Consider the following 12,128-nt stretch of genomic DNA (forward strand, 5'->3'; position numbering starts at 1 on the left):
TTCAAGTTACCCTGAAAAACCTTACACATAAGACTGATTTATCATCATTTATCATCTTTTGGGGATTGTTGTGTGTTTTGTTTCATTTTGTTTTGTTTCATTTTATCATTTGTAACAGGTTTTAGCAATCCAGGAAAGTTCAGGGAAAAGTGTCAGTAAGGTTGCCTCCTGTGAGGTCCCTGTGGTCTGGGGTCAGTAGTTCTAAGCAAAGCACACTGGTGTTGTTAGAAGTAACAACTACCACTTACCTATCTTTTATTGGATGTTATGTGCCGGGCCTTGCACTAAACCCTTTATTTGGATTATATCGTCTAATCTAGAAAACAGCCTATGAGAGTAGGTGATGTTATCCCTATTTTATTGATAAGGAAATAGAATTTTGTATGGCTACTATGGCAGAGCTAGGATTCAAATCCAAGGAATTTGGCTCCCTACTTCATACTTTTGACCACTCTTCTATTCTGGTTTGGGTTCTAAGCACACTTTGTCTTTTGAATTAGCTTGATGTAGTTTTAGAGACCAATCTGGCAACGATCCGGGTTCTGGAAGCAATACAGAAGAAGCTTTCTCGCTTGTCTGCTGAGGAACAAGCCAAATTTCGCTTGGACAACACCCTTGGGGGCACGTCGGAAGTTATTCATCGAAAAGCACTCCAGAGGATATATGCTGATAAAGCAGCTGACATCATTGATGGTCTGAGGAAGAACCCTTCCATTGCCGTCCCAATTGTCCTTAAAAGGTAACTGACTGAATGTGCCCTTCGTGCTTTAGTGTGCTTCATGACAGATTCAGTGTCCCATTAACTAAGTCCCTCATTTTCAACGTGGTTACTATCCCACGAGACCTCCATTTTGCCCCAACACTGGTTGTTGGAAATTAGGTGCAGCATGGGATAATGGAGCTTCTTGATGGGGTTCTGTGTAATCAGCAGTAGAGAACAAACCTTGAAAGTCCACAGTGGAATGCTCTGTGTGTTTAAGGGAATATTTTAAAATATAGAAGAGAACAAAGTAGAACACAACCACCCACATTCCTGCCACTCAATACTAACCATTGTTAACATCTTTGTTTTTTAATAAGGAAAACACTCTTTTTTGTCTTTGTAAAATTGATGTTTATTTTAAAAGGCTAGCTTGCCATTTTTACCAAGAACGTCTTTCTTTTTCCTCCTGACAAGCCTTCAGCCTGAGGTGTAGAGGGGCTGTTGTACCCACCCAAGACCAGGCATCAAGGAGACCAGAGCTACAGCTGAGCCCCAGGCTCCTTCAAGTCCATGGCACTTTGCTGTGAATCCCAGCTAACAGCTGGGTCCTCTCTCAGTATCCTCTGCAGTGGTGGTGTGAAGGAACTCTTGTCTGCTGCACAGCTCACGGATGCCCGGCTTTTCTTGTTCCTCCCTAGTCATTCGCTCAAGAGCTGGCACAGGCTGTCCCTCTTCTTGCCATGCTGGCAGCATTTAACTTTTGGCTTTGAGATGTAGGATACTCTTCAGTTCTAGTGCTTGATTTTACTCTCCTCGATCGGCTGTGCCACCAGAAATTCCCAAACTGTGTGTGCAAAGGAGCATTACTGTGCGAGTTCTCTGCTCTCAGACTTCTGCATTTACATTAGCGTAGTGAATGTTCTTAGAAGTCCTGTAGCAAAGAGATGTGCTTTTTTTAGCTGGTCAAGGAAGTGAGCCCCCTTTTCAGGGGTATTCTGTGGAATGCTGTTGAGAAATAACTATTCTAGGTAAGATTTCTGACTTTGGGACAAATTACCTCCCCAAAATAAGTCCTGGATGAGTAATTTCCTCATGTAACAAGAGTTCAAGCCTGGATTGAATAACAGTATAACAATTTGAATAACAGTATCCCAAGTTGCCAATAATTTTGACCTATTGTATCTTTTGACATGTGAAATAAAGTAAGTCTGACATATTTCTCACTTCTAAACCCTGAGAGAGGGGCGCCTGGGTGGCTCAGTTGGTTAAGCATCTGCCTTCGGCTCAGGTCATGATCCCAAGACATGGGTCCTGGGTTCGAGCCCCACGTTGTGCTCCCTGTTCAGTGGAGAGTCTGCTTCTCCCTCTGCCTCTGCCCCTCCCCGTCTCCCTGCTGGTGCTTTGTCTCTCACTCACTCTCTCTCGGATAGATAGATAGATAGATAGATCTATCTTATTATTACTGGATGTGGAATTAGGCTATTAAACATTCAAATATTTCTTTCTTTCTATCTATCTATCTATCTATCTATCTATCTATCTATCTATCTATCTATCATCTTTTAAAAAATAAAATAAAAAACCCTTAGAGAGTAGGTGCTGTTATCCCTATTTTCCCGATAAGGAAACTGTCTCATATGGCAGAGCCAGGATTCAAACCCAAGGAGTTTAACTCCCTCCCTTAAAATTCCCACATCTGAATTCCCATGTCTTGTTGTTTCTACTCCCCCCCCCCCCCCCCCAGGTTGAAGATGAAAGAGGAAGAATGGCGAGAAGCTCAGAGAGGCTTTAACAAGGTGTGGAGAGAGCAAAATGAAAAATACTACCTGAAGTCTCTGGACCACCAGGGCATCAACTTTAAACAGAATGACACCAAGGTCCTGAGGTCAAAGAGCTTACTCAACGAGATTGAGAGTATCTATGATGAGGTGAGCTGGAGGTTTTTATATTTGTGAGAGGACCACAGGCTTTATGTTCAGCGCTGCTTTAATTCCTGGAAATCATCTTTGGTATATGAAAGCAAGACCTTCTGAGACATGTTGATTCTTGCTTCAAAACTGCCATAGACTTCTATTCCTGATTCTGCCATTTTAAATCTAAGCCTCACCTTTATTCCTGAGCTGCTTTACTGGTTTCCCAGTTTACCATCCTGGCTTTGTCTGTGCCTGCTGCCTCCCTCTTCCACTTGTCTTTCCGTCTGTTTCCCTCAAAACGGTACCTTGTCTTCATTCACGTAGCCCCTCTCAACTTCCCACAACTGAAACACTTATCATTAATCCCCAGACACTTTCTAATCCATGTTTATTCAGCATACTTACCAGGAGTGTATATAGTACTGGAAGGCAGGATACAGTGATGATTAAGAAATTGATCCTGTTCTCTTGGGGCTCACAGTCATGGGGAGTGGATAGAGACATAAATACAGTATGATTGAGAATTCCTAAAAGTTATATGATCTTGAATTTTTAAAAGCGTTTTTATCATGAAAATGTCAAACATAGACGGAAGGGGTGAGAGTGGTAAAATGAGCTCTTACATAAACTTAAATAAGCATCCCTGTTTTGCCAGTTTTATTAGATCTGTCACCTTCCACACACACCCCCCCCTCAGATTGGAGACCTCAAGTCCTAGACCTCATGTGGTATCCTCCATATCCATAAATACTAATACAGAATTTTGAAAGATGGTCCCAGTTTTGTCCCATTGTCCCCAGTAGGTCTTCACAGTCTAGAAGATACCAGTATGTTGGTGTCAGACCATACCTCCTGCATTATCTATTTCTGTTTCTGCAAGTTGTGGGTTGGAAGACAGTATTGCTAGCGCGGTCTCGTAGGTCTTTTTGTTGTTGCTGGACACATGTCACATAATACTTTGCGTCTCTCTCCTGTTAGAGGCAAGAGCAGGCTACAGAAGACAATGCCGGTGTACCTGTTGGCCCACACCTCTCACTTGCCTACGAAGACAAACAGATCCTGGAAGATGCCGCTGCTTTGATTATCCACCACGTGAAAAGGCAGACTGGCATTCAGAAGGAGGACAAGTATAAAATCAAGCAAATCATGCATCATTTCATTCCAGATCTGCTCTTTGCTCAGAGAGGTGATCTCTCAGATGTGGAGGAAGAGGAAGAAGAAGAGATGGATGTAGATGAAGCCACAGGGGCAGCTAAGAAGCACAATGGTGTTGGGGGCAGTCCCCCTAAGTCCAAGCTACTGTTTAGTAACACAGCAGCTCAGAAGTTAAGAGGGATGGATGAAGTATACAACCTCTTCTATGTTAATAACAACTGGTATATCTTTATGCGACTGCACCAGATTCTCTGCTTGCGGCTGCTGCGGATTTGTTCCCAAGCTGAACGGCAAATTGAAGAAGAAAACCGAGAGAGAGAGTGGGAACGGGAAGTCCTGGGCATAAAACGAGACAAGAGCGACAGCCCTGCCATCCAGCTACGTCTCAAAGAACCTAGTGAGTGCTTAGACTGTTGGTGTCTGGACGATGTGAGGGGTTGGGGGGCCTCAGAGCCGAGTTAGACTCAAGACTGCTTTCTTTTATGCATAGAGCACAGGCAGGCAGGCCTTAGAGCCTGACCAGGGTTCAGATCCTAGCTCTGGAATTGACTGGTTGTGTGACCTTACTTCAGCTCCCAAACCTGTGTACCTATGAAATGGAGGTGCTCCTTAATTCTTTGTGGGGTTGTTGGGACGATTGGGGAAAGTATGCAAAGCACCCTGTGCGGTGCTAGGATCATGGACATTCAGTGGCTGCTGCTGTGGACACCTGGGTAGTGGCTATCAGTTGCCATCAGTTTCCCAAATGGCAGATCTCTGAGGTATTACAGAGCATGTTAAAGGACAGGGTGGGACTAAAATGTCACAGTCCATTCTGCTCCATGACGGAACACAAATTCCTAGTTGTTCATGCCTAAGACAGATGCGAATTTTCTCAGATATGTTTGGGCAGGACTTCTTAGCCAGTGAGGTTCATGGTTCATTCCTTAATAAATAGAAATAGTTTATGGAAAGGAGATTGGAAGTCGAGAGATGGTGTGAGACAGCAGACCTCAGAACAGAAATGAAGATAGAGAACACAGGAAAACGAAAATAAATGTGGGCTGAGGAAGCCACCATGTGCTTTAAGTAATTCTCTGTTACCGGCTTCTAGAGAACTATTCCGTTCATAAGTTAGGTTTTTGAGCTGTGAACAAAAACTTTTTCATGGAGCCTTTCTTCTGTGCCCTTGAAGAAATAGCCGATCTGTGGAGTGAATTATCTTTAAAAAAAAATTTCTAAACTGTTGCTGATGTAAGAAGCCCATGTGTGACCCTAACTCTCTATCTGTTGAAGAGCTAATGACACTGGATATTAATGTTAAAAGCCTTTATCTCGATAATCCTAGCTTGAGAGGGACAACTTTTGGATCTCAGAGCGGTGATTCCATCTGCTTGGGTAGAAATGAGAGAGCAAATGGTCTAATCCTGGCTTGATCACTGACTTAACCTGGTTTGAGGCTTACGTTGTTGGGTCTTGAGCGGTAACGCCAAGTCTCGCACTGATCATAACTCGTGGGCACAAGTCTGACTTGGGCTCCTAGCATTATTCTGGCATGAGACCATCTGCCTAGCAGTAACACAGCCCATGCCTGTGCTGTGGGTCTGAACAAGGAGATATTCTGTGGTGAAAGTTAAGCCAGTTTCTTTTAAACTGTATTCTCTGTTTTGCATGTCTTTGATGAGCCCATCACACTTCAGATAAACGGAGATGGACTTAGCTTTTGCTCCTCAGTCTGTTTTCTCTTGTATAGACTTTACAAACGGTAACCAGATGTCAGGGACAAAAGAGTTCTTGTAATTTTTTGTTTTTTTTCAGTTTAGTGAACTTTTTATCAAGGTGCAACATACGTATAGAAAAATATACAAATCCAAATTGTGTAGCTCAGTGAATTTTTATGAAGTGAGCACACCTGTGTAACCAGCACCTGGATCAAGGAACAGTATAACCTCTAGTTCCATCCACGTCGGTATTATGCTAAGTGAAATAAGTCAATCAAAGAAAGACAGTTACCATATGATCTCACTGATATGTGGAATTCGAGAAACAAGGCAGAGGATCATAGGGAAAGGGAGGGAAAAATGAAACAAGATGAAACCAGAGAGGGAGACAAACCATAAGAGACTCTTAATCTCAGGAAACAAACAGGGTTGCTGGAATGGAGACGGGTGGGAGGGATGAGGTGGCTGGGTAATGGACATTGGGGAGGGTATGTGCTATGGTGAGCGCTGTGAATTGTGTAAGACTGATGAATCACAGACCTGTACCCCTGAAACAAATATGTTAATTTAAAAAAGAAAAGAAACAGTATAACCAATACCCCAGTGACCCCCTCATGCCACCGTCTTGATTGCCAGCACTGGATATCAGTAAATAGGTCTTACGTAAGTTAAAGGCAGAGTCCTTTCATGCTTCCTTTTGCACTCTGCTAGTTGCCAAATGAATGTCTCTGTAACAACTGAAAAGATTCTAGCTGCTGGTTGAAGTGATTCATGTGCAGGAAGTACAGATCATTTAATGCAATTTGTGAAGTACAACGTTGGGAATCCATTTTTAAACAGAAGGACTTTGACAAATGCAGATTACTTCATTATTCATAGGGGATTTAATTTGCACTCCTATTTTTCTGTTCCTGAGAGGTTTCCCAGGGCTCGAGTGTGGTGCTGTCTGCCTTTTCTCATCTGCACTTTATGCTTCATTGAAATAGCTTTATGAGCAAGTGACCCATGTGAGGAATGCTCTCTGCAGGCTGGGAGGGCAGGTTCCTCTCAGCAGGAGAACCAACAACTTTTTGAAGAAACTTCTTCCCTGGGATATTCTGCTCTCCTGTCAGGCAGCTCTAGTGTAATGGAAGTGTCTTTCTGGCATGGACAGAGTGTTAGAGCCCCCGTTAAAGTTGCAGGGTCACTGTCCCCTGATAGCACTGGCCATTGTAGCCACCTGTCAGATGTCATCTCTGGCTACGGCTGATTGAGTGCATATGTTTGAATACCTAGGGTTCTTTCATCAGAGGCTCTTTAGGCCAACTGTGGGGTTTCGCCCTGCCCTCTCTCCTGACCTTTTCGTAGCAAGGTAAGGCCTCACCTCTTCCATCTCTCCCACAGTGGATGTTGATGTAGAAGATTATTACCCAGCTTTCCTGGATATGGTGCGGAGCCTGCTGGATGGCAACATAGACTCGTCGCAGTACGAAGATTCACTAAGAGAGATGTTCACCATTCACGCCTACATTGCCTTCACCATGGACAAACTAATCCAGAGCATTGTCAGACAGGTGAGGGCACAGTGGAGGCTAGGTTTGGTGAGGGAAGAAGTCCTTACCTAAAGATGGATGAGGCAAAGAGAAAAGGCAAGATTTCTGTTGGAGAAAAAAAGGCAGTTTGCTCATAGAACGATGTTTATGGACGTATGGCTGTCTAGAGGAAAGGGGGGAGGTTAACATGATGTCGGATCTTTCATGTTAACAAAGTGGGAGTACTTCAGCCGCTAAATGGACTCCTTTGCTCTGCTCGGTATGCCCTCACAGTTGAGTGAGCCTACTGCCGACCCAATGTCTTGCCCCTTTCTCATTGCCTACCTATAGAGCGAGCATTGGTACTGGCCCCGCTCTTATCTAATGGCCCAGTGGGGAGCTTTCAGTGGGTAACGCTTCCACTTCTGTGTTGGTGATTCTGTGTATTGTCCTCATTTAATATTTGAAGTTCCTTTTGCGGGAATGGTTTCATACAACATCTTCTATAATACTATGTCTACCTCCCTATCTGAGGTTCTGCTTGACTTAGATTTGTAGTTGGTTTTGTGATTTGTTCCTGTGGCACCTCAGGAGTTTGTAGTATGTTCTTTACAGCAATGATAATTTATAGCAAAAAGGTTTCTGCTTTTGCCTTGAGTTCTGAATTTCTGAAGGGATCAGAATGTCTTGTTGGTCGTCACTTTCTTTAAAGTGAAAACTTGGGGCCCCTGGGTGGCTCAGTTGGTTAGGTGACTGCCTTCAGCTCAGGTCATGATCCTGGAGTCCCGGGATCGAGTCCCGCATCGGGCTCCCTGCTCGGCAGGGAGTCTGCTTCTCCCTCTGATCCTCCTCCCTCTCATGCTCTCTCTCTCTCTCATGCTCTCTCTCTCTCTCAAATAAATAAAAACCTTTAAAAAAATCATAAAGTGAAAACTTGACAAAGAAAATTCTAGAGTCTTCACTGCCACTATGGGGAATAAAAGCTTGTTGCTCAGTGTTTTCTTGGGGTAAAATATGGAATTCTTTGCAAAGTACCCAGGCTTTTGCCTTGATTTCGGAAGGATGCATGGCTCTGCGCCCTTTTACAGGATCTCCTCAGAGTCAGGGAAGAACACTTCACATAACTGAATCTTGGCATCTTCATGAAGGTTGTCAGGTATTCAGTTTTTTCCTGGAAATCGAAGAAGTTGAGAGGCCTTCCTAATTGAAATCGTTACATGGGTACCAACATAAACATATGTGAAATTAAATACATGTGAACTAGAAGCTCCAGTTACCATTTGCTCCTGCCTCTAAGTGTGCTGCTGCGACGGCTAGAAGTAAAGTCTTAACACGCCAGCCCAGCGCCCTTAAACACCCAGTGGGATTAACCTGTATAAACCCGAGGTTGGTTTTCGAAGCTATGTGTAGTTGTCCACTTATTAGAAGCACCTGGTTATGACTGAGTCAGTAATACGTAATGTCTAATCTTCTTAAGAAACAGGTTTTGTCCAGAAACCCAAATGCAGTGGGTTTTTTTTTTTAAGATTTCGTTTGAGAGACACACACACACACACGAGAGACAGAGGGAGAGAATCTCAAGCAGACTCCATACTGAGCACAGAGCGCAGAGCCTGACGTGGGGCTCAGTCCCTCAACTGTGCAATCACAATCTGAGCCAAAATCAAGAGTCAGATGCTTAACTGACTGAGCCACCCAGGCGCCCCCAAATCCAGTGTTTTTAAAACCTATGTTCATGCTTCTCATCTTACTCCTCAATTGGAGGCATATCTTCTCTCATTCTCATCCTGTTTGATATTCTCCCAGAGTTCATTGCTGACTGGAGGTAGAACATATATTTCAAGGTCAAGCCATACATTTACCTTTTTCAGAGTACAGTTGATGCTTGAACAACAGGGCTTTGAACTGTGCTGGTCCACTTACACATGGATTCTTTACAATAAATACAGCATAGCACTGTAAATGCATTTTCTCTTCCTTATGATTTTCTTAATATTTTCTAGGTTTATTGTAAAAATATGGTATATAATACATATAACATACAAAATATTTGTTCATTGACTGTTTATGTTATCAGTAAGGCTTATCGGTCACTAGTAGACTATGAATAGTTAGGTTTTGGGGGAGTCAAAAGTTACATGCACATTTTCGGCTTTGTGGAGGGTTATTGCCCCTACCCCTCACATTGTTCAAGGATCAGATGTAATTTAATAGGGATTTGTCTTAAGAACACAATAGGCGGTCTCACAGATATCTAGTACAGAACTCAGAAAATGGCCAATGTAGGGATTGGACTGGGAAGTTTTGTTTTTTTTTTTTTCCTCTCTCCTGCATGCCTTCTTTCTGGAAATCTGCTTCATTCTCATGCTCCTCTCTGCAGATGGACATTTGGCCACGTACTCAAGCCTTCTCCAGCCCCCTGGGACTTTGGCTTGCCATGGCAGTGCCTCTGGCCCCAGCATTGCTTGACCTTTCCATCTAGATGCTCGTCTGTCTACCAAACACATTCATTATGTCATTTTAAATTAGCAGGAGAGAGAATCTGAGCAGCCTAGCTTGGGAGTGTGAGCTGTCCAGTTGTCCCTGATTTTTTTTTTTTTTTAAGATTTTATTTATTTATTTGACAGAGAGATAGAGAGCACAAGTAGGCAGGGAGGCAGGCAGAGGGAGAGGAAGAAGCAGGCTCCCCGCTGAGCAGGGAGCCTGACGTGGGGCTCAGTCCCAGGACCCTGGGATCATGACCTGAGCCGAAGACAGCCGCTTAACCAACTGAGCCACCTAGGCGCCTCAAGTTGTCCCTGATTTTATAGGGCTGCCCTTTTCAAAGACTCTAGGAGGGACCAGATATCCAAGAAGAGGGTGTGGATGGGGAGTCAGTGACATGGTCTGTTTCATCAAGACTGTTTTAACCAGAAGTGTCCACGTGATAGAGACCATGCTTTAGGTACACTTTTTTTACACTGCCTTTTTTTCCCCCTCTCTTGAACACTGTATCTTAAGCTTCTCCCTATGTTACCAGGTTATCGTAGGCATTATTTTAATGGCCACGTTAGAACCCATTGTCTGGACTAATTATAATTTAGCCATCTCCATTTGCTGGCCTTTCTACCACTGTCAGATCAGTCACCCTTCTGACCTTGCACTGTGTCCATTTATCTACAAATACACATACTTGTCATTTAAGACTTTTTTAAGTTAAAAATAAGTAGTTGTCATAGTTACTAGCACTTCAAAAAGGATGTATCTTCCTAAAAATAGAATGGCTTAGTGGTTTTTGAGAATTTTAAAGTAAAATAGACAAATTGATACTGCAGTTAACATTTTGCTTTTTTCTTGTGTATGTTTTTCACATTCTCTGGCATTTTTTATGAGTAAAGTTTCATTTGAGGGAATTTTTATTCCTCCATAGAAATATAGTCATAACTATGAGAATGGAAACTCTAAAAGGTTCAACTTCCCAGTCATCAGATAGTTTAAGAACAGAGTCTTGGGACACCTGGGTGACTCCATTGGTTAACCATCTACCTTCGGCTCAGGTCGTGATCCCAAGGTCCTAGGATCGAGTCCCACATCAGGCTCCTTGTTCAGCAGGGAGCCTGCTTCTCCTTCTGCCTACCACTCCCCCTGCTTGTGCTCTCTCTCTCTGACAAATAAAATCTCAAAAAAAGAACATAGTCTCAATAATTACCAACAGTCAATAGTGATTGACCTGTGTTGAAATTGAGTCAATTAACATTTACAATTTAAGTACTATATTTTTTATCTGATGTAGAAAAATAAGTAATGTATTAGAAAGAATATCCGCCTAGGCATCAGGAAGCTTGAATATTAGTCCTAACTCTATTCCTTCAGCTGGGAACTCCTGGGTAAGTGATTCAGCAACCAATTCTTGAACACCTAGTAAGTTTCAGACTTTGTACTCAGGCTGGGAATATAGACAGGGATCTAGCTTTCATGGTTCTCCACAGCCCCTGTCCTCACCTTGGCACACAGTGAGTGTTCTTATCTAAAATGGAAATTTGTCTCCTGTGTAACAGCACCCCCTCTTCAGCCTCCTGCCTGGGGTAGTTGTGTAGATCAAATGAGAAAAGGAGTGTGAAAGCAAGTTATAAATGGTAAAGAAGCACCATAAAAACAGGAAGCCATGAGAAATTTCTTTCATGTAAAATTTTTTTACAGTTCCTTAGAACTTTAAGCAGCACATTAACATGAGCTGCCTATGCTTTTGTTTGTTTGTTTAAGATTTTATTTATTTGACAGAGCACAAGCAAGGGGAGCTGCAGAGGGAGAGGGAAAAGCAGGCTCCCCACTGAGCAGGGAGCCCCATGTGGGGCTTGATCCTAGGATCCTGAGATCATCACCTGAGCCTGAGACAGACACTTAACTGACTGAGCCACCCAGGCGCCCTAGTTTTGCTTTTAAATAAATAGGAAAGATGGGGCGCCTGGGTGGCTCAGTTGGTTAAATGACTGCCTTCGGCTCAGGTCATGATCCTGGAGTCCCGGGATGAAGCCCCGCATTGGGCTCCCTGCTCAGCAGGGAGTCTGCTTCTCCCTCTGACCCTTCCCCCTCTCATGCTCTCTCTATCTCATTCTCTCTCTCAAATAAATAAATAAAATCTTTAAAAAAAAAATTATAATAGGAAAGCTTTAGTCATGGACAAGTGATACTGTTGAAGATTTAGGCTTAGTTATTCTCCAAGAATATGAAATACTGGTTTTGTGTGATTAATTTTCTAAAGTAACCAACCAAAAAAACTTTTTGAGCTGAGTCACTGGAACTATCAAAGGAAGGTTGACTATATGAAAGGGAGAGATATTTTCTTGGTTCACTGATGACTTGCCTTTGCTTAATTCCAGCTGCAGCACATCGTGAGTGATGAAATCTGTGTGCAGGTGACTGACCTTTACCTGGCAGAAAACAATAATGGAGCCACAGGAGGCCAGTTGAACACGCAGACTTCCAGGAGTCTCCTGGAGTCAACATATCAACGGAAGGCTGAGCAACTCATGTCAGATGAGAATTGCTTTAAGGTGAGAGTTTCTCATGTAGTCAAGGACCATGCTGGTGTGACAGTATAAGTTGTTGGAACTATGTCCATCAGAAATCAAAGCCAGGGCGCCTGGGTGGCTCAGTCGGTTAAGCG

General features: G+C 43.2%; 1 protein-coding gene across 4 annotated transcripts in view; it reads left to right on the plus strand.

Moving 5' to 3' along the window:
• Positions 1-12,128, plus strand: part of SIN3A (SIN3 transcription regulator family member A) — a 70,445-nt gene that overhangs the window by 41,043 nt on the left and 17,274 nt on the right. For all 4 annotated transcript variants that reach the window (XR_010404941.1, XM_045899663.3, XM_045899662.3 and 1 more), the window contains exons 13-17: positions 501-739; positions 2,448-2,631; positions 3,595-4,168; positions 6,855-7,024; positions 11,842-12,015. Coding sequence is in view for 3 of the 4 variants with exons in the window: in XM_045899663.3 (XP_045755619.1) it covers positions 501-739; positions 2,448-2,631; positions 3,595-4,168; positions 6,855-7,024; positions 11,842-12,015 (1,341 nt within the window). In the remaining variant the exon portion in view is untranslated. The remainder of the gene's footprint in view (positions 1-500; positions 740-2,447; positions 2,632-3,594; positions 4,169-6,854; positions 7,025-11,841; positions 12,016-12,128) is intronic.

This window comes from Mirounga angustirostris, unplaced genomic scaffold, assembly GCF_029215605.1.
Source record: "Mirounga angustirostris isolate CCGP_5_RB_7025 unplaced genomic scaffold, mMirAng1.0.hap1 SCAF_9, whole genome shotgun sequence".
NCBI classification, from domain to species: domain Eukaryota; kingdom Metazoa; phylum Chordata; class Mammalia; order Carnivora; family Phocidae; genus Mirounga; species Mirounga angustirostris.